The 23,339-nt window shown below is 39.5% G+C and overlaps 1 protein-coding gene across 4 annotated transcripts in view; it reads left to right on the top strand.

The window, feature by feature from the left end:
- Positions 1–23,339, top strand: part of WDR7 (WD repeat domain 7) — a 378,155-nt gene that overhangs the window by 97,920 nt on the left and 256,896 nt on the right. For all 4 annotated transcript variants that reach the window (XM_070050123.1, XM_070050124.1, XM_051851193.2 and 1 more), the window contains exons 15-16: positions 18,261–19,030; positions 20,295–20,383. In XM_070050123.1, coding sequence (XP_069906224.1) covers positions 18,261–19,030; positions 20,295–20,383 — 859 coding nt within the window. The remainder of the gene's footprint in view (positions 1–18,260; positions 19,031–20,294; positions 20,384–23,339) is intronic.

Here is a 23,339-nt window from a genome sequence, read left to right as displayed (position 1 = left end):
GTCAACTGACTCTTCTTTTTTAATGGACATTTGCTGAATGGGTTAATGAATGAATAAACTTGGTTATATATTATAAACACTTAGAAAAGAATTATAGGAGAGAGAATGAAATTCATCTGGAAAGTTGTTCTTTAGTAAATGTCTTATATATGATACCTTCAGATGAAAATATTACCAAGGCACAGAGTATGGACATAGAAGAAATTTTAGGATGGAATTCTTGTTTAGATGTCAGGAAAATTAAGAAAATTAAGATGCAGGGAAGGGGAAATCATAAAGGCAGATTTTAGATCACACATAGGATTGAAGGCAAACTTGTCAAGAAAGTAAAGGTTGGCATTTGATTAGAGGAGTGAAATAATCTTGAAGATTGGGCTATAAGAAGTGTTTAGATTAATTATGAAAGTCATTGTTGATCATTAAGAGAGAAGAACTGTTCTGGTGGAGATACTTGGTCAGAAATCAGTGCAGTGAGTTGGGAGTGAGTATTAAATGACATGGAGGTAGAGAGTGTGGAAGAAATTTGCTTTTAGTCAAAAAAGAGAGGATAGTAGCTTCTGTGGCTCCAGGTTTAAAAGTTGGGTTTAGGCTTTGTTTAGGAGATTGCTGAGCATTTGTGTTAGAGAGGATAATAGGTAAACAATACAGGAGGGCATGTTGTTGAGAACAGAGTTGGAGAGTTCACTCTTACTAGAAATTGTTTCCTTGTAATTGATATTGATGGAAGAGTCAGAGGTGACTATACTGTTATTTTCAGGGAAAGAATAGGTTGTGATGTCTGTTAAAAGTAAGGAAGTGGTTATAATCCCTTGAAGGTAGCCCTACCTTGTTTCTTTTTCTTCTTTTTTAAGATTTATTTTATTTATTTCAAAGCCAGAGTACAAAGAGAGAGAGTGAGAGGCAGGGAGAGACAGAAAGAATCTTCCATCCGCTATTTTACTCCCCAAATGGGTGCAATGGACAGGGCTGGGTCAGAAGAAAGCCAGGAGCTTCCTCCAGGTCTCCTACAAGGGTGCAGAGGCTCAAGAACTTGGGCTGTCTTTACTGTCTTCCCACGCACACTAGCAGGGAGTTGATCAGAAGTGGAGCAATCCGGACTTGAACTCGCATACATACGGGATGCTGGGGTCACAGCAGGTGCTTTACCCACTGAGCCGCAGTACTTTTTTCTAAGTCCCCTCAACACTCAGTGTGAGTTATGTATTGGATTAGGAGTTAGCAGATTTGTAAAATGTTAATACCTAGTCAGTTGTAGATTGTACATGAAGACATTTGGTGAATTCACAAGTGTGTGAAGATGATGGTCTGAGCATATCAGGTCATCTTTTTGAGAAGTTTTCTCATGAAGAGATCTTGGGGGTTGTTTTGGGTAAAAGGAATTTTATTTGTGAAGCTAGAAAGCCCTTACTGCTATGATATTCATAATGTGTATATTTTTCTGTTCACTTTTTTTGCATCTTGGGCATTGTGGTACCAATCAGAATCCCCATATTTATATGGAAAAAAATGACAGGGTTGAAGAAGTTGAAAAATAATCAGAATGATTTATCTTTTACCTTACATTTTTCTCTGTTGTCTAATTAGTCAACCACCTGTAAAAATGAATGGGCAATATTTGCAAAGGTCAGTAGCTTTGTATTCTGAGCAACTAGGTGAGAGAATGGAATTTAGAAGTCAAATGTAACCTACTAAACATGTTCTGTGTTTTTTGCTTGCAAATTTCACTCTGTAAAAAAATTTTGTTCCGATTGAATTGACTTTATGATTCCTTGTGAAAAGGGCACTGTACAGTACAGACAGGGACAATCCAGATGACGTTGTGTGCAGGATACTAGACCTTGTCTAGTGAACTATTTTAGTGCTTAGGAGAATTCTCATGATATGTGTGACCTTTGGAGAATCAATTAAACTTGCTTAACATTCTAGCCCCAAACTCTAATGACTGTTTTAATAGGAAATATAAAATGTTGATTATGTGTTTATTATGTATTTATAAGTGTATATAAATTCAGTTTGGGTTATTCCAAATGGTTTCCAGGGCAAAGTTTGTGTATCACACTAATTATTGTCTAGTCTTTCGTGAATAAAGTTAAGGGGCCTTGACTCACCTGTTTGGTTTTAAGAAAGTGAAGAAGTAAATGTTTATGAGTATAGGAGAAGTACATTTCTTTGATCAAATAAAGGAAATGTTTGTCACTTTGCATTCTGTGAGAATTATTGAGAGAAGGAATATTATTCTATGAGCAAAATAATCATGGTCTTCTAAGATCCAGGATTCTTGTTAATAGCATTGGTAATTAAATGATAAGAAATATTTTAAAATTACTGTTAGTCTCTGAAATAATAATGGATAATCATATCCTGAAAGACAATGTTTTAGGGGATCATCATAATTATACAATGACTTGATTGCTTTGAATGCTAGAATTATTTTATTTTCAGATTTATTTATTTATTTTGAAAGGTAGAGTGACAGAGAAGGAGATTTTCAGCTGCTGGTTCATTCCCCAAATAGCCATAACAGCCAGGGCTGGGCCAGTCTGAAGCCAGGAGCCAGAAATTCCATCCAGGTCTCCCACATGGGTGGCAAGGACCCAAATACTTGGGCCATCTTCTGCTGCCTTCCCAGGTGCATTAGTAGGTAGCTGGATCTGAAGTAGAGCAGCTGGGACTAATTGGCATTCTAATATGGGATGCTGGCATAGCAAGCAGCAGCATAACCAGTGTGCCATAGCACTGGCCTCTGAATGCTGGCGTTCTTTTTTTCAGTGATTATTGGCATATTAAAATATGGACTTTGAATTCTCTGAAATGTCTACATCATTAGAGAGCATCATTTAAGTTAAAAATACATACCCTCTTTTTTTGTGTGTGAAAATTTTAAAGGTAAACATTTAGAATGGGAAACGTTATGCTTTTTAAGTAGTCTGTATTGAATATTAATTAACTCTTTTTTGGTAACTTAGAGTAAACATTGGTATTAGAGAATGTTCCGTGATTAGCTGTAGATAAAATATAATCTGTACATCTTCTTCCTTACCAATTAAATTATTTCTTTGTGTACTTCTTTTTGACAGAGTGGACAGCGAGAGAGTGAGAGAGACAGACAGACAGACAGAGAGAAAGGTCTTCCTTTGCCATTGGTTCACCCTCCAGCGGCCGCCGCGGCTGGCGCAGCATGCTGATCCGAAGGCAGGAGCCAGGCACTTCTCCCGGTCTCCTGTGCGGGTGCAGGGCCCAAGGACTTGGGCCATCCTCCACTGCACTCCCTGGCCACAGCAGAGAGCTGGCCTGGAAGAGGGGCAACCGGGACAGAATCTGGCACCCCGACCGGGACTAGAACCCGGTGTGCCGGCGCCACTAGGTGGAGGATTAGCCTATTGAGCCGCGGCGCCGGCCAGGATTCTGGCAATTCTAATAGTGTGTAACTAGTGATTCTGTTGCCTATATTTTAGATATAAGGTCTAATCTCTTGACATGTCTAGTAATTTTGGATTAGATTACCAGTCACTGTAGGATGAAGAACTGTAGCATGTTCAGATGATACCCTCTGGCAGAGGTACCCCCTTTCTGTTGGTCAGATACACTGAAGACTGAACAGGTTCATTCAATCATGAACTGACTAAGCCAAGGCTGGGTTGGAGTGTTTTACCTCTCATTCTTCTTACGATAGTGCTTCCACTCCTCTAGTGTAACTTTCCAAGGCATCCAATTGAGAGCCTAGGGTATTATGCAAGGGTTCTTGTTTGTGAGGCTTGTCTTAATCTTCTTGGCATGATCTCCCAGTCCAAATCTCCATTTTTATTTTTGTAGGCTTTCTGCTCAGATTCTTAATCTCCCCATGTAACATCAGTGTTTGGCACATGACTTGAAGAAAATGGTTCTGTCAGCCTCAGTTTTCTTCTCCTCCCTTCTCACTCGGATCTTGGTCGCTTGAATATCAATTTTCTTTCTAGTCCTGCAAGGTTTCAAAAGCTCTGTTGCTTTCTTTATTCCCAGGGATGGTCCTACTGGCTGTTTGATCTCTATTTATTTAAGGAACTTTAAAATCAACTTTGTAAGATTGAACTCATAATCATCTCCCTTAGAACATCTCATTCTTGGTCATTTTCTATTATCTAGGATTTGCACATTGTGGCCCACGTGAACCCTTGAGCTAAAAATAGTTTTTACATTTTAAAAGTGTTCTTAAAAGTGAATATTGGCCGGTGCCGCGGCTCACTAGGCTAATCCTGTGCCGGCACACCGGGTTCTAGTCCCGGTCGGGGAGCCGGATTCTGTCCCAGTTGCCCCTCTTCCAGGCCAGCTCTCTGCTGTGGCCAGGGAGTGCAGTGGAGGATGGCCCAAGTCCTTGGGCCCTGAACCCCATGGGAGACCAGGATAAGTACCTGCCATTGGATCAGCATGGTGCGCCGGCCGCAGCGCGCCGGCCACAGCGGCCATTGGAGGGTGAACCAACGGCAAAGGAAGACCTTTCTCTCTGACTCTCTCTCTCTCACTGTCCACTCTGCCTGTAAAAAAAAAAAAAAATGAATATGTGGAGGCATGCACTGTGATGAAGCAGGTGAGGCCGCCGCCTGCATTGCTGGCATACCATATGGGCACCAGTTCAAGTCCCGGCTGCTCCACTTCCATCTAGCTCTCTGCTGTGGCCTGGGAAAGCAGTGGAAGATGGCCCAAGTCTTTGGGCCTCTGCACCCATGTGGGAAACCTGGAAGAAGCTCCTGGTTCCTGGCTTCAGATTGGTGCAGCTCCAGCCCTTGTGGCCATTTGGGGAGTGAACCAGTGGATAGAAGACCTCTCTCTCTCTCTCTTTCTGCCTTAGCCTCTCTGTAACTCTGTAACTTTCAAATAAAATAAATAAATCTTTTAAAAAATGAATATATGACAGAAACCTTGTGTGATTCCATACAAAAAGTTTTCTAATACTTCATCTTTCCTAGTTAATGTCAATCACTGTCCCATTGTAGATCTTAAAAATCATAGGTGTTGTTTGATCCTTTTCCCTTGAAAGCTTCCCCAAAACGAACTATTATTATTATTATTAAGGATTTATTTATTTGAAAGCAGAGATACAAAGAGGCAGATGCAGAGAGAGTCTTCCATCCACTGGTTCACTTCCCAAATGGCCGCAATGGCTGGAACTAGGCTGATCTGAAGCCAGGAACCAGGAGCTTCTTCTGGGACTCCCATGTGGCTGGCAAGGACCCAAGCACTTGGATGTCTTCTGCTTTCCCAGGCACATTTGTAGGTTGCTGGATCAGAAGTCTTGCAGCCAGGACTCAAAATCCCATATGGAATGGTGGTGCTGCAGGTGGTAGCTTTATCTGCTATGGCACAGTGCCAGCCCCACCATTGCATTCCATAATACTGTGATATCTAGTGAGAATACTGGAAATCTCTAGAAAACTATAGTCGCATGCTAGTTTAAGATTATAAATTATAAATTATAGAAAAGCACCTCTAGCAATAATTAGCAAGTGTGACCTTGGTGACTCACTTGGTTACCAAATGACCCTGTGTTTAACACCGTGTCATTTGCCCTCCTACTTTGAATCCTTTTACAATGCATAGGGAGGGCCCTTGACCACTGCGGACTGCAGACCATAAGTTGAAAGTCACTGACCTATATGTCTGGTGAAATTTCCTAAAATGATGGATGGCCAGCAAGGCAGTGAGCCAGTGATGATGATTTTGAGGTTAAAAATTCTTCCAATGTGGAGTTCATGGGATGATTTATATGGCACAGTATTGCAGGCCCTAAAATTAGCTATGAATAGAAATATATTAGTCAGTCACCTTAAGAAGGCACTTTATTGCGGTGTCCAAGGATTGAAAGCATAATTGGTGTATAGTGGTCACGTTTGGAGTTCTGTACAGAGCCCTCTCTAGATAGGAAATGGGCAGAATATATCCAAGGATCTGCTGCTAGAGACTTGCACTGATCACAGTCTTCTTTTGTATAAAAATACCTGTTTTCTTAATCAAATTCATACCTCAATCACATCTAGCCGTGATCAACCTTGCTGAAATTATTTTCTCAGGCAATTGGATGGGGAGAGAGGAAATGGGAGAAAAATGAAAGGGAAAGGCAAAAGGAGGGAACTGTCAGCCTAGCCCAGAATTGTACATTTTTAGAGTGCCTTGTAACTGGGTTCCTGGCTGCTTCACTTCTGTTTCAGTAAATGTACTCCTTTTTCTCTGCTGTGCCTGGAATGCCCTTGTCCTTCCTCTACCTGGCTCACTCTCCTCATCGCAGGAGCTTGAGTTCTGGGACCACTGTCCCTGCAAAGGCTCCCTGAACTTCTTGGGTGATACAACCAAGTCAGGCAGTGGCTTGTGTTTCTTCCGCTGTGATCCTCTGACAACTGGTTTGTTTCTATCCTAGTGTTTCTTCTCTTATACAATTAAGTTGATAAATTTTTATGAGTATTTCTCTACATAGGGGGTTCTCAACTTGAGCACTATTGAAATTTGGGGTTGAATGAGTCTTTGCTGTGGGGGACTTTCCTGTGGGTGGTAGGATTTTTAGCTAGCATCTAAGGCCTGTATCCACTAGATGCTATTGGCACCTCCCTCTGTCACCACCCCCGAACTGTAACTAACAAAGATGTCTTCAGGCACTGCCAGATGTCCCCTGGGCCTGTGGAGAATCACCCCTGACTGTGAACCTGCTGTGTATCAGACCCAGAGCTTCTCAAAGGACCATAGAATGCTCTTCCTCGTATCTGCAGTGCCCAGTGAAAAGTGTTCATTAAATCCTTGTACATAAGCCAGGGTTTGAGGATTGACTCCCGCAGAGTGACTTTACCCATTTCTTCACCGTCTCTCCCATGCCTAGAATCTCTACAGAACAAATTCCGAGAATATTTTAACTCCAATAATTGGTGGAAATGCGTAGGAAGTGTTGGGAAGATAGAGGAGGAACCTGACTTCTTCCTGTATCGTCACCGTTTGCTGTGTGACCCTGGATGACTGAGTTACTTCTTAGCTTCAATTTGATTTTAGATTTGTGACTGGAATACCTGGGTTGTAACAAAGTTGAATGAGGTAATATGTTTGCAAATACTTATCATGATAGGTGTTCAGCACATACCAGTTTAGTGATGATTGAGTTGTACACTTGTTTGGCACACGTGGAGAGTGCACTGTAAGCTAGGCCCCAAGCTAGCAGCCGTGGGAGAGTGCATTAAGCACATACATAACCCCGGTATGGAGGAGTTCCTGCACTGAACTTTATCCTACCTAAGGTGTGAACCAAGTAGGAGTGAGCCCTAAGGAAAGAAAGGATCTGCAGTCACTGGAAGGGCTCTTGTGAAGAGAGACAGGCTGGACATCAGGAAGAGTAGTGGGGAAGAACACCCCAGGTAAAAGCAAACAGTGTGTCCAGTGGCTGGAGTGGTGAATGGGCCAAGTGAGAATAGTGAAATGCAGGCCATGTTGGGCAGTGCTGAGAGAAGATGATTGAAAATGGGTTAGATTCTTTCTGGGCGTGAACATCTCTGAAATTAAGTATTGCTCATCAGTGACCCGGAGGAGACTGGAGTAGTTGTTTGGATTTCTTCCTTTCATTTTGTCATTATTTAGTCTTTTTTTTTTTTTTTCCCCCACCAAATCAGCTTTTCAGTCTCGCCTTATTTCTGTTCACTTACAGTTGTGATAAGGGTTTTGGCACACCTAGGAGAGTATAATATAACAGTTGCTTGGGATTTTACAATTTGTTTCCTTCAGTGGGTTTAAACTGTTTTCATGACTATCTTAGTCATTTGGGATAAAATGAGCTAGGTTTTAGTATCTCGCTTACCAGAGGGAAGAGTGTACTGCTTGTGTTATCATTAGCTGTTTGCCACACCTCTCTCAGAGAGGTGGGCTTTTCTTTACTTGGAAGGTAGAAGAGCTGATGCTGTTTATGTGAACTGGTTCATGTAATGGTCTGTGTAAAGGAGGAGGGCGCCTGTGCTTGTTACTTTGCTAACTTGCCCTGTGAGAAGAGTTAAACGTCAGCCTCTTTTGTGCTACTGTTGTGGAAACTCTTAATGTGTTGGTCATGTAGTCCTTCAGTGTATTAGTATCATTTGGATATTATTACTCAAGCATTGTTATACAGTAAGATGTGACCTATGGAAATATCTTTGGGAGATATTTTCTTTATAAAAGCCATGATCCAAATGTTTATATTTAATACTTACAGTTAGTTTTATTGAGTATCTTACATTTTATTTGTCAGATGAAATAAATTATAGTATAATATGAACCTGAGACCCTCCCATAGATAAACTATCTCTTTTTAGTTTATACATATTAATATACTTATTATGAAAACACATGAAAGGATATTAAACAACGTGAACTCTGTGATTACTCAAGTACTGTCATTCATACCTAATCATGAAATCTCATTCTGTCCAAAATCAAATATTTAAGATAAATAAGTAGTATATTGTCTGATTCCAACATAAATGGATTCTCTGAGAAAGAATTCATCTCATTTTGTGTTGTTCTGAACAGTAGCATTAAGTAACAGCAGTGTAACAGCAGAGGGCACCAAATATCCATTTTGGCTTTTTTCTAGTTTCCTGTTCCTTTCCCCTTTCTCTTTTTATCTCCCTACCTTTCTTCATTTTTTCCTAAATACTTAATATTCTTAATAGTAAAACCATATTGTGAATAATTTTGAGTAGATAGTTTGTTTTTCTCATAGCTAATTTTAGAGTATTTTAAAAGTACAATTAAGATATCTACTTGCTTTCATTCCATGAATCTTTTATATTTAACATGATGCATCAGAATTTTAGGAATTCTTTTAAGGAGTTTTATTCGTTGAAATATTCTATATAAAATCATGAGCAAAATTGTTCCTTTGTTTTTTCTATCTAAATATTAGGTAATAAACTAGTTCTTTATAATAAGGAAATTAATTATTTAGAATATGCATTGTAAATATGATACCTACATAATTAGTTGCTAAAATAGGATATTAACATGTATCAGATACAATTTTTTTCTCTTATTCTTCCTTAGGACTCAGTATTGATTTTTATAGAAGATTGTGTGTGTGTGCGCGAGACATATGATATTTCTCAGCATTATCCTTAGTATTCTTAATTTCTGGGTTCAAAACAGATTCTGATTTTTATTTTTTGTTGTTAAGTAACCAATTTTTTGCTTTATAGTGCACATCAGCATCAAAATCAGCTGATGTCTGTGATGCTCACTGGAATAAGCCATCTGTAATCTTAGGTAGAAATTTGAACCATTTGATGTTCTATATTGGACTCAGTGCTCATTCAAGAAAAGCAATAAATTACTTGAAATTATTTTACAAGGGTATTTAAAGTAGCTACAAAAACCATGGTATTTAAAATTTTCAGGAATAATTTAGCTTTTAATCAGGGCCTTTAAAGTGAATGGTCAAAGAGTAAAATTTTTCACAGTGTTTTAAGTTTCTCTTAGTCTGTGAACAAAATTAAATACATTTAAAATATCTTTGTAATACTGATTTTAAGAGACAAAGGTATCAGATAATTTCAGCAGACATAATTTAACCTAGAATATATTTAAATATATAGCAGTGGTAAATGTTACAGTACATATACACCAACATTTCTTTTTCTGTGAAGATTCTTTTATTGCCTTTTTATTGCTGGAGGCTACTGTATATATGATATGTGTATGTATATGTGTGTGTGCACATTGAAAAATAACCATGCTTAAATACATATTAATCTCATGATCATAGTTCTGTTATTTTCCTTGTATTTTCACTTGGGGTACAATTTTACCTGCTACTCTTAATGTGATTTCCTCAACTTCACTTTTAGTGATGAGCAAACAATATAAAAATTTTTCCTATGATTGCATTGCTATCATATTTTAAGTGAAGTTCCTTATTTAAAATCTGAAATGGCTAAATCTGTATTTTCTCCTTTACAGAAAACAGGAAATTATAAAGCCTTTGTATTTAAAATAAAAATGTCAAATACATTTATCTTATCAGCCTATTAAGGAATAGTGGATATGTGCATATATGAATATATGTATATGTGTATGTATATATGTGTGTATATGTGTATACATACATATATACATATGTACATATATTTATTTGAAAGGTAGAGTTACAGAGAGACAGAGGCAGAGAGAGAGAGAGAGAGGGAGGTCTTCCATCCACTGGTTCACTCTCCATATGGCTGCAATGGCTGGAGCTGCACCAGTCTCTGAAGCCAAGAGCTAGGAACTTCTTCCAGGTCTCCCAGGCAGGTGCAGGGGCCCAAGACTTGGATATTCTTCTACTGCGTTCCCAGGCCATAGCAAAGAGCTGGATCAGAATTGGAGCAGCCGGGACTTGAACCAGTGCCCATATGGGATGCCAGCACTGCAGGCGGCGGCTTTACCTGCTACACCATAGTGTTGGCCCCTTGTATTTGCTTATGATTTAACTTTCCTTCTGATCCTTTTCAAGTAAGTTTTGAAATTATAAGGCTTTATTTTTTCCCTGGCATCTTGCACATAATAAGTACTCTGCAAGTATTTGTTGAAAGGAATTTAATCTTCCTCCATAATAATGTGTATGTGAGTTTGTGAGCACATTTAGTTTGCTCTTAATATAGGCAGCAGAGCAAGCAGAGCAATATTCCTGGTAAAGAACTTCTTGGACATTTAGCCTGTATTTAAAATTATTGAGACTGTAAGATGATTTGAGTGAGTTAGTTTACTTTTGACATAGGTATCTTATGAGTAGCCAGGAAACTGCTAGGGTTTGATAGCTGTTTTTGTTAATTTCCCTATAGCTAATCTTAGCTTAGTGTGTTAAAATTATCAGACATGTCAGTGTTTAAGTCTGCCATCTCCATGCATTAAACCGAAATATTATCCTCACAGCTTTTCTGGATAGCTCTGTTTTGCTGTGCAAGACTTGGTTAGGTTTGTTGCAATCTGTTGTCAGCCATCAGAAGTTATGCAGGACTTGGTGACGTTAGTACTTGTAGCTCAGTTACAGGCCTTGGGGATGAGACAGTTTCTCTCTTTTTTTTCCATCTTCTCCATTCTCATCTTTTTTTTTTTTTTTAGATTTATTTGTTTGTTTATTTGAAAGGCAGAATTAGAGAAAGGCAGAGGCAGAAAGAGAAGTCTTCCATCCACTGGTTTACTCCTCAGATGGCTGCAGTGGTGGGAGCTGAGCTGATCCGAAGACGGGAGCGAGGAACTGGTTCTAGGTTTCTCATGTGGGTGCAGGGGCCCAAGCACTTGGACCATCTTCTGCTTTCCCAGGCCAGAGCAGAGGGCTGGATCAGAAGTGGAACAGCTGGGACTCGAACTAGTGCCCATATGGGATGTCAGCCCCACCGGCAGAGGCTTAGCCCACTACACCAGAGCACCAGACTCAGTTTTTTTGTTTGTTTATTTTTAAATTTTCTCTTTTTCTGTGGATTGCAGAATTTTTGCTGCAGTGACACCATCAGTAGCACTGAGTGGTTGTGATAAGAGGGGTCACACACATCAGATCCAGATATCATGGTACCAGATGCTAGATAACCTTTCCTTTGTCCAAGCACATGAACTGTCTGCTGGCACTCCTCCGAGACAGACAGAAACATGAGTGATCTGGGGGTGACATTGGATGAGAGAGCCCAAAAGTCTACCTTGGGTCTGCACTCTTGCCAAAAAAAAAAAATCACTGCTTCAATAATTTCTTCATCAAATGTGATGAATTTTATATTCTTTGATAGTTGTGGCCTCTATTTTTCTCCTAAAAGGATTTTGCAGATCTTGACTGGAAAGATGTCTGCTGATTGTTTGACCTAATGGTCTTACTTATTCCCTGATACCACTGTTAGGCCTGTCTGCCTAAAATATTGACATAAGATGAGATTTCAGTTTTTGCTATGACATATCCATCAGTAATACCTAGCATAATGCGTGGGCTGTAGCAACAGCTTACTGTGTGACAGCCATCATCATCACTAACAACTTTCCTATCAGCAATATTATATGTAAAATATTTATTGGGGCTGGCACTGTGGCATAGTAGGCTAAGCTTCCACCTGTAGTACCAACATCCTATATGTTTGCTGATTCGAGTCCCAGCTGCTCCTCTTATGATCCAGTTCTCTGCTATGGCCTGGGAAAGCAGTGGAGGATAGCCCAAGTGCTTGAGTCCCTGTACCCATATGGGAGATGCGGAAGAGGCTCCTGTCTCCTAGCTTCGGCCATTTAGGGAATGACCCAGTGGATAGAAGGCCTTTCTCTCTATTTTTCCCCCTCTCTGTCTCACTCTGACTTTCAAATAAATAAATAAATAAATAAAATCTTAAAAAAAACATTTATTAAGTATGATTTTATGTGTCTCACTTGGTGTTGATATGTATAAAGCATTAAGCATAAGGGCAGCCATTACACATTCAGTGTTTGAAAAAGGCATTGTAGGGGCCTGTGGTGTGCTGTGTGGTGGGTAAAGCCGCCATCTGTGGGGCTAACATCTCATATGGGCGTTGGTTTGAGTCCTGGCTGCTCCACTTCCGATCCAGCTCCCTGCTAATGCACCTGGGAAAGCAGTAGAAGATGGTTCAAGTCCTTGGAGTCCTGCCAGCTATGTGGGATACTGCAAAGAAGCTCATGACTCCTGGCTTTGTTCTGGCCCAGCCCTGGCTCTTATGGCCATTTGGAGAGTGGACTAGCAAATGGAAGATTTCTCTCTCTCTCTCTCTGCCTACACACCCCCCTCCCCCCATAACTGTGCCTTTCAAATAAAGTAAAAGGATGATCCACACATCTGTCTGTCCATCCTATCTTAAAGGTTCTCAGTGTTGTTGCCTGCTTTTATCTTCCTGCATCTGGAGGGCTTCTATTGTCTTCCCAGTTACATTCATAACTCTGGTCTTCTTTTCTGTCAACCTTGCTGGTGGGTAAACACTGATGCAGTGAAATTTGATCTTATTATTCCCTTAAAGCCTTTACACATTAGTTTCTTAAGCTTTACTGCATAAAGTCATCAGAGGCACTCATTAGGCAGATTCTGGCGTATTCCCTTAGATAACAGTTTGAGTTTGATCCCAGGCTGAGGAACCTTTATTTACTTGGACCCCTGGTGTTTCTGAGAAATGTACTGCTTTGGTGACTCCCCAACCTGCAAGATAAAGTCCAAGAGCCTTAGGGTGGCCCTCAGCACTCTCAATGACCAGTTACTTTCTTCATCTTGGTCACCTGTGGTTTCAGTGTCCATCCTGAGATGTTTCCTGTCCTCATGCTTTTTCACATCCTGCTGTCTTTCTCCCTGGAGTGCCTTTTTGTAGCTCAGGTGACCACTTCACAAGGACCTCTCTGGTCACTCCCTTTATTTATAGCACAGTTATAGTACACGGTTTATAGTACATAGTACTTGGTTTACACATCATTTTTTGTTAGTTTTGAGCTCCATTGTTAGAGAAACCATTTCTTACTCACCTTTGAACAAACATGGGACATACTAGGCTAGATTAATGCACAATGAAGGAATTAAATACAAGAATGAGATTCAGAAAGTCCTGGTTTTTTTAAATCTCATAACTGTGTAGTATACTATCACGTTTCTTATGCACCTTAGGTTGCTTAACTATAATATAGAAATATTCATTTTCTGCCTTTCTTTAAATGTCATTCTTTGAATTCAGGACAGAAATTTATAGAAAGGAGATAGTGATAAAATCTGTGCTTACAGAATTCTTTACGTAATATTTGGAAGAGATGCCACTTAGGATTCTTCTTGAATGGGTAGAAGTATGTATGACTTGACTGACACTGGGGAAATTGAAGAATCATGACCCTGGCTTAAGTGTGTGTAGAGACACAAATGCCTGAAACTGTAAGGTGCTGGAAAGTGCAGTGGTTTGATTTGGCAGCAGAAGTTCTAGGGCTTGTGGTTAGAAATGAAATTGGAGAGTTGGGCAACAATATATTCTGAAGGATGTTTTGTGCTTTGCAAACAAGTTTGGATTTCATTGCTGGATTATGAAATACTGCGGAAGCTTGGAAGAAACATAATCTGGTGGAGGAAGAATTGAGCTACAAGAGAGATCAGTTAAGGGGAGTTGTAATTTTTTAACAGAAGAATTGATTAGCGATCTTAAAATAATTTTATAAAAGTTTTATAACGGGGGTGTGCATTTGGTGCAATGCTTGATACCACTTGGGACGCCCACGTCATATGGTGGAGTGCCTGAGTTTGAGTCCTGGCTCTGCTCATGATTCCAGCTTCCTGCTGTCATGTACCCTGGGAATCAGCATGTGGTGGTTCGAGTATGTGGGTCCCTGCCATCTATGTAGGAGACCTGGACTGGATTCTATGCTTCTGGCTTCAGTCTGGCCAAATTCCAGGAGTTGCAGGCATTTGGAAAGTACACTAGTGGATGGAAGATCTCTATCTCTGTCTATCTGCCCCTCAAATAAATAAAGATAAATAAATTATTTAAAACTTTTAATTTAATTTAATTTGAAAGGCAGAGTTAGAGAGGGAGAGAGAAAGAGAAAAAGAGAGAGAGAGAGAGATCTACCTTCCAATTGAAGGTTCACTCCCCAGTAGCCACAATAGCTGTGGCTGAGCCAGGCTGAAGTCAGGAGCTCAGAACTCCATCCAGGTCTCCCACATGGTGACAGGAGCCCATGCGTTCAAGCCATCTTCTGCTGCTTTCCCAGGAGTGTTAGCAGGGAGCTGGATCAGAAATGGAACAGCCAGATTCAAATTGGCACTCTTATGAGTTGCCAGCATCACAGATGGTGGCTTAACTTGCTGCAGGAAAGCCGGTCCCTTAAAAAATTTTATAATGCTCTTTGTTCATTTTTCTAGGTATTCTGGTAGACTTAAGGTTACGCAAGATGAGTAACATCTAATTAGACCCTGATTTTGAAATAGTCCTATAGCATAAAGTATAAACACTTGAAATAACTAATTATATAAATATTGCAAATACATAAAATATATGACACACAGTAGATATAATGTGTTATGAGCGCCAGATACATTTTAGACTTCTTGGGACAGTTCAAGTCTTTTTTATCCCCACTTACTGAGGTATAAGTATGTATGTATACTATGTATGCATACATATGTATGTATAGTATATGACAAGTAGTATATGTAATCAAGGTGTACCATGTGGTGATTTGATAGACATACATTGTACATTGTGAGTGGTAGAATTAAAGTCTTAATGGGAGACAAAGTATTGGAGTAGCTAGAGTAAAAGAAGAATAATTTGGGTGAAGGAATAAATAAAAGTTTTTTTTTTATGTTAGGGATTGTGGTTACAGAAGTAGAGCCTGTTTGCTAAAGATAGAACAGTGTTTGATATCAAACTGTAATGTCAAATGTTGTACAAAGGAGTTTACATTTTATTCCATAGCTTTATTTTCTCATTTGAGAATAAAAGATATCAGTTATATACAATTTAGGAAATATAAAGAAATACAAACAGAATGTTCTGTATTCCATCACAAAATAAGCAAATACAGTTAACATTTTCATGGAGTTCTTTCCAGTTTCCTTTGCTGTGCTTATATGTATATTAAGCATTAAACAAATGAAGCTGGAACCATACTGTGTGTGTATGTGTGCACACATGTGTCATTTTATCTCAAAATTTGAAATAACCCTTTTAGCTGGGGGTTATATGTGCCCAAAAAGCATGCTTCATGGTGATTTCAGTATTTATTCCATGGTCATGCTTGAATTATTCACCTATTTCTTTGTTGTTAGATGTTTAGGGTGTCTCATTGCCCTTTTGCTGATCATGTTGTCTGTGATTCCGACTGTTTAGCATAGGATCCTGGAAATAAATATCCTGTGTCAAACCATATCAGTCTGAAGACCTCACAGTGTATTTTGCCAAATTAGTCTTCTGAATGGCTGTTTTTAAATTCATACCTGCAGTATGTGGGTTTCTCTTTCAGTCCTGTGTTTTAGTGTTCATTGTTTGCTAATTTTAAAGTGGAATCTTAGGGTCATTTTAGCTGCTATTACCTGACACCTACTTTGAGCAGCTTCTCCCTGTATTGGTTGACCATTTGTTCCATGTACTTTGTTTTTTTTATTTATTTTTTTTTTATTTATTTTTTTTTTATTTTTTTTTTTATTTTTTGACAGGCAGAGTGGACAGTGAGAGAGAGAGACAGAGAGAAAGGTCTTCCTTTGCCGTTGGTTCACCCTCCAATGGCCGCCGCGGCCGGCGCGCTGCGGCCGGCGCACCGCGCTGATCCGATGGCAGGAGCCAGGAGCCAGGTGCTTTTCCTGGTCTCCCATGAGGCACCTGGGCCATCCTCCACTGCACTCCCTGGCCACAGCAGAGGGCTGGCCTGGAAGAGGGGCAACCGGGACAGAATCCGGCGCCCCGACCGGGACTAGAACCCGGTGTGCCGGCGCCGCAAGGCGGAGGATTAGCCTAGTGAGCCGCGGCGTCGGCCCTGTTCCATGTACTTTGAATTGCCCTTGACCTTTTCTAGGTTTTTCTTCATTTTCCTTTTATTATTACTAGTATTTTTCTTACTAATTTTAAGAAATATTTATATAGATTACAATTCTTTTTTTTTTTTTTTTTTTTTTTGACAGGCAGAGTGGACAGTGAGAGAGAGAGAGACAGAGAGAAAGGTCTTCCTTTGCCGTTGGTTCACTCTCCAATGGCCGCCACGGCCGGCGTGCTGCGGCCGGCGCACCGCGCTGATCCGATGGCAGGAGCCAGGAGCCAGGTGCTTTTCCTGGTCTCCCATGGGGTGCAGGGCCCAAGCACCTGGGCCATCCTCCACTGCACTCCCTGGCCACAGCAGAGAGCTGGCCTGGAAGAGGGGCAACCGGGACAGAATCCGGCGCCCCGACCGGGACTAGAACCCGGTGTGCCGGCGCCGCTAGGCGGAGGATTAGCCTAGTGAGCCGCGGCGCCGGCCTAGATTACAATTCTTAATCAGTATTATTTCTGGCTCACTTTGTTCCTTCTTACTTGCTGTTTGACTTTTTTTTAAGTAGTGAATTTTAACTTTAAGTATTCTTAGAAAGTCCATTTGCACTTCAGAATCAGATGTTTACCCATATTTTGGTTTAGTTTTTAGGAATCTTATATTTTCTATTTCTTTTAATAATCCATAATAATAGCAGAGGTTTTTGTTTTTGTTTTTGTTTTTTTGGCAGCAGAGTGCGGTGATTTGATTTATGCTTTAGACATCTCTACCTCTATGGAATATCATTGGCATATGGCACATATTCCAATATGGAATCACATTGGAATATGGGGGCTGTAAAACTTGCCTTGAGCAGCAAAGATGAGGATCCCTGTTTCCTTGGTGACACTGGGATAGAAAGGAAGAGGAATGATTCTCGTTTGATGAATCAAGAGATATAGTAAGCTTAGTGGGAGGAAGGAGATGCAGATATGCCAACACATGGTGTCAGGGGACATGCAGACAAGCAGCAGGTGGAGACACAGGATTAAAGCCTTCAGGAAGCTGGACTGGCAGCTGATGGTAAGGATGGAGTCCTCACAGAGAGAGAGGATGAGTTAGGGCCACCGACTAAGAGGGAGGCGTGGCCAGAATTAGAAGGCTTACGAGGAGGATGTTCCCCAAGATGCTGGAGAGGTGGCTTTTTATTCTTTCATTTTATTTATGTACTCTCTCAACAAAAGCAGCGATGTCAGATACTGCAGAGAGGGGCTGCAGTTTACATTGAATTGATCTACTGCTTTCAGTAAATCTGGCTAATAGGTAAATGGTGGTGGGAGTAATAGAAGAAAGGGGCATGGTCACAAGATAACACTTTTTAGGATCCGAGTAGACTGAATATGATCTCTACTGAAGGAATGGAGCCTGGGACAGGGAGAGTGCAAGTAAGGCAGAGGAGGGAGGATTGGGTGGTGCAGCCACTTAGAAGGACCTGTAACTGTGACAAACCGATTATTAGTCTGGGTGGAACAGACAGAATTTGCTTATAAATTATTGAATCAAATTCTAATCTGTTTTGTGAGTGAAACAACTCTTTGCCTCAATACTACAGTTTTGTTTCCTTGATTTGTAATAAGCTGATAATTTTATGATTGTTTCAGGATAGAGTTCTTATGATTGTATTAGCTCCTGTCCTTCCCATGCTGCTGATTGGCAAAGTTAGTGCACTACTTTTAATGATACAGATCCCTCAAAGACAGCTTCATAAGCATTATGATTCTTGTATTTATTGTTCATTAATGAATACATGGAATGAAACACCTTTAGTTATAACCATCTTTTAAAAATATTTATTGCAGGGGAATTTACCTAAATATTCTCATAACTCCCTGATGGTTCAAGCAATAAAGACAAACCTAACAGATCCGGACATACACGTGCTTTTCTTTGATGTGGAAGCGTTGATTATTCAACTCCTGACTGAAGAAGCCTCTAGGCCGAATACTGCGCTTATTTCCCCGGAGAATTTGCAAAAAGCATCTGGCAGTTCAGACAAAGGGGGCTCTTTTCTAACTGGAAAACGAGCAGCAGTTCTCTTCCAACAAGTGAAAGAAACTATCAAAGAGAACATAAAGGAACACCTCCTTGATGATGAAGAGGAGGATGAGGAGATAATGAGGCAGAGAAGAGAAGAAAGCGATCCCGAGTACCGGGCCAGCAAATCGAAGCCATTGACTCTCTTAGAGTATAACTTAACAATGGACACGGCAAAACTGTTCATGTCCTGCCTCCATGCCTGGGGTTTGAATGAAGTTCTGGATGAAGTTTGCCTCGATCGCCTTGGAATGCTGAAACCCCACTGCACAGTATCATTTGGCCTCTTATCAAGAGGAGGCCATATGTCACTGATGCTTCCTGGTTATAATCAGTCTGCTTTTAAACCACCACATGGGAAAGCAGAAGCAGGAAGGAAGCTTCCAGCAACAGAGGGCGTAGGAAAGGGGACTTACGGAGTGTCCCGAGCCGTCACCACACAGCACCTCCTGTCGATCATATCTTTGGCAAATACTTTAATGAGTATGACCAATGCAACCTTTATTGGGGATCATATGAAGAAGGGCCCTGCCAGGTGTGACCATGATAGTTTGATTTTATCCTTAAGTTTTAAGAAAGGAAGCCTGTTTTCTTTGTGTCCTTGTTTATTTATTGTCTGCTATTTACACTTTTAGCATTTTAGTCCTATTTTAGAGTTTCTCCTTTAAATTATAAAACAGCATTGGGCCGCCAGAATGGCTGATTTAAAACAGTTTTATGTATATGAAGACTACTTAGCAGCTATTTTAAAAGAATTTGGAATGAGTTAGACATACAGACCAGTGTAATGTCAAAATGATAATTACTTTTTTTTTGAATGGTAATTAATGAAGTTTGCTCCAACCTTCAAAATGTGTTTTTCTGGTTGAAATGCCTCATCTCATTGTAAACTTTATATAATGAATGATACATCTTTAGTGATTGACTTCAGGATTTTGTGAGATGCATAGTCAATGTTTTAGTAGGGAAAGAGAAAAAAAATCTTTTAAAATGTAAGAGAACACTATTTTTAATATTTCTAGAATATATAGACTGAATTACTATTTCACATATTACCAAATTTGTGAATATCTTACTATATTCTATTGAGAGTTGGCAATATAAAGAGCTTTTTTTTTTAAAGTCTAACAAATGTTTATGTGGCACTTATTTGTCATGTTCTATGATACATATTTTGCAAAAACTAGCACATTAGTGTTCTTAACTCCAGCAGGTAGGTACATTTTTGTCCACTTATTATAGATAAGAAAACTGAGACACAGAGGGATAAAGTAACTTGCCCAAGATCACATAGCTAGTAAGTGGTAGAACTGAAATTCAGTCTACCTCAGGGTACAAGATTTCTTAATGTCTTGGTACCTTTTTTAGATTTTAGGACTAAATACTTTTAAACTCATGTGTTCCTCCATGAATTTGGAACAATGGTACAGGGTAGGTAGAAATCTCAGCATGCTAATATTGAAGACTGAAGGACTGAGTGTAATATTTATCTGTTAATGGTAGTACATTGAGGTGTTTCTAAATATTTCTTAAATGAATAAAAAGCATAAATTATATATGTAAAATTTTTGTATGCTCTGTGCTTGTCATTTGTTTTTGTATATTAATGTTTGAAGCATAAAAAAATTATAGGTACAAAACCAAAGAAAATATTCAGTTTGGAAGAATAACTTGAAAATGTTCTGTATGTATTTCTTTCATGATTCATTTGGAGCTAGAAAACTTACTATTTCAAATAGTTCTGGAAATAGGAAAATGTGAAAATATATATATACATGTATTTTTTTTTCTTTTTTAAGGCCACCTAGACCAAGCACCCCAGACCTTTCTAAGGCAAGGGGTTCCCCTCCAACTTCCAGTAATATTGTGCAAGGACAGATTAAACAAGGTAAAATTAAATCTTATTAAGTAATTGACATGACATTTCAGCTCTAGAAACTGAGGAGACTTAGTTAATACATAATCATAACATTTTGTTTGTCTCAGATTGTTAAAAGAGAGAAAAGTTGTTATATACCAGATGTAAATATGGATAATTAAGATGTCAGTTAAAAATAAATCAGATTTATTTAGAAATTGATAAATGAGCATATTTCACATAATTTTATTTTACTGTCCTTGGCCTAATTTTTATGCATTAGGGGCACCTTAACTTGACAACACTGGTGTTTTAATTGTGTGCATCTTGGGTTTAAAAGTTACATCTGTTTTAAAGGAATGTTTAAATTCTTATTGTAGCTAATCTGCCATTTGCCAGTAGCTTTTTTTTTTTTTGGTAGTTTAAACAACAAATATTTATTTCTTGTAATCCTAGAGTCTAGGAAATCCAAGGTTGCCAGTGGCTTTTACCTTGTCATTCACAAGTGCTAATCCTTCTTAAACTATCATTTTTATCTTCTCTTTTTATTTAAATCTTTAGATACCTTAACGTTGATTTATAACTGTTTTTATTTAGTGTTAGAAGAGAAAAAATATTGAAGTTCTCACTCTTCATTAATTATTGCTATATATTCCTGAGTATAATTAATTATAAATAATGTTAATTATTCCTGTGTATATCTTTTGTATTCTTTTCATACTGACAAATGAGCTAACTGAGAGAGCTGGGAGTCACTTCTGCCTGGGGAGCTTTCCTTTAGGTCAAGAGTTAATGCCGACTCTCTCAGAATGTGATAGAAGTAAGAAGCAAGCAGGAGATGGGCAGATGAAGGTTCTGGCTTGGTTTGGTTTTTAGTTTGAAAGAGTCAAAGTAGTGCTATGAAGTTTGTTAGATATCCTGTAGTTCTCTAGCTTCATAGCTGTGATTTCCCCCTTAGCTGCTGGTTTGGTAGGCTCTTTTAATATCCTTTAATGGTGTGGGTGGTTTTCTGTATTCAGCACTGTCTCTTGGTGCTTGTTATGGGGAATAAGCTCCTGCATGTTCTGTGCCATTCCCATGCTCCTTCTTAAGCCCCATGGTCGCTTCTCGGCTCAGGGCTCACTGCTGATTCCGATGCTGCTGTAGTTCTAGGTTGCTTTAATTACTTCCCTCATATGGACTGTGCTTTCCTGCCTCTTTGCAGAGCTGCTCATCTTTGATTAGATGGCAGAGACTTAGATTTCACTTGATTGGGTGCTGGGTATTGTTCCCCCCTGCTTCCCTCCCTCCCTCCCTCCCTTCCATCCTCCCTCCCTCCCATCCTCCCTCCCTCCCTTCTTTCCTTCCTTCTTTCCTTTTTTTCTTTCTTATTCCTTCCTCCCTCCCTTGCTTCCTTCCTTCTTTCTTGTTTATTTGGGGCCAGTGCTGTGGCATAGCTGGTAAAGCCACCATCTGCAGTGCCAGCATCCCTTATGGGCTCTGGTTCGAGTCCCGGCTGCTTCTCTTCTGATCCAGCTTTCTGCTATGGCCTGGGAAAGAAATAGAAGATGGCCCAAGTGCTTGGGCCCCTGCACCCATGTGAAAGAAAACTCCTGGCTCCTGGCTCCGGATCTGCTCAGCTCCGGCCGTTGCGGCCATCTGGGGAGTGAACCAGTAGATGAAAGACCTCTCTCTCTCTCTCTCTCTCTCTCTCTCAGCCTTTACCTCTCTGTAACTCTATCTTTCAAATAAATAAATACATCAGAAAAGGGAAAGATTTATTTATTATTTGAAAGGCAAAGTTACACAGAGAGAAGTGCAGGTGGAGGCTTAACCTTCCATGCCACAGTGCCGACCCCATTGATTTGATTTTCTACCAGACTCTAAATGCATTCAAGGCAAGAACTTTATGTAATCTTCATGTATTTTAATATGCTTAGCCCAGTTTCTGGGGCATAGTAATAAGCACTTATTTAATGTTCATTAAGTGAAGTAAGAACTTTTAATACCCTTTATATACCTAATTCAAGTTAGTGTTTATGTTATAAGTTCATCTTTTACTATAATGAACTCTCTCCTTGTGGTTCTTTTTTTCTTTTTCTTTTCTTTTCTTCTTCTTTTTTTTTTTTTTTTTAAGTCAGAATCTTAGAGAGGGAGGGAGAGATAGTGAGATCACAAATGGCCACAACAGGACCAGGCAAAACCCAGGAGCCAAGAACTTCTAGTTCTTACACATGGGTGGCAGGGGCCCGAAATCTTGGGCCATCATGTTCTGCTCTTCCCAGGCCATTAGCAGGGAGCTGGATCAGAAGTGGAGCAACCAGGATGCACATTGGCACACATATGGGATGCCAGCGTCGCAGATGGTGTCTTTACCTGCTTTGCCACAATGTCGCTCCTCCATGTTCTTGATTGTGGATAACTCATTGTATCATCTTGTCGGAATGCCTTCTTTGACTGTTAATTCATTTTATTGTGGTTGGTCTTTATCCTTCTATTTCCTGGCACTTTGGTCCTGTTGCCCTTGTTTATTTGTGTTGTCCCCTCACTGTGTTTTAAGGATATCCTTTCTTTATGAGAATTTTTGTCTGAATGTCACTATATTGCTTCTGAATGTGGTGTTCATTTAATGGTTCAATATCTAAGTGAAACAGTCTAGATTATTAATTAATGCATACTTAATAAGATTTTATATACTTTACTAGTGTCATAATGAATTTATGAATAAAATTATAATATAAATAAATGAATTTCTTAGTACATACCATGAACTTTCCTCTATGTTTTTCATTTATTCCTCATAAATGCTGACCATAACAACTATGGTTATATTTAGCAACCACATTGCAAAGAACTCTTAGGACAGGGATTTTTTTATGGTATGAAGTGTGTCTAGAAGTAACAATTTATGAAGTTTCACAGAAACTGCAACTTTTGAGTAAGTAGTCATTTGAAATTCTCATGGTTGCTGATATAAGTGCTTTTTTGGTCAATTTCTAGGTTTATC

The sequence above is a fragment of the Oryctolagus cuniculus genome, chromosome 10 (genome assembly GCF_964237555.1).
Source record: "Oryctolagus cuniculus chromosome 10, mOryCun1.1, whole genome shotgun sequence".
Lineage (NCBI taxonomy): Eukaryota > Metazoa > Chordata > Mammalia > Lagomorpha > Leporidae > Oryctolagus > Oryctolagus cuniculus.
The sequence above is the reverse complement of the archived record's forward strand: the minus strand, read 5'-3'. Positions and strand labels throughout refer to the sequence as shown.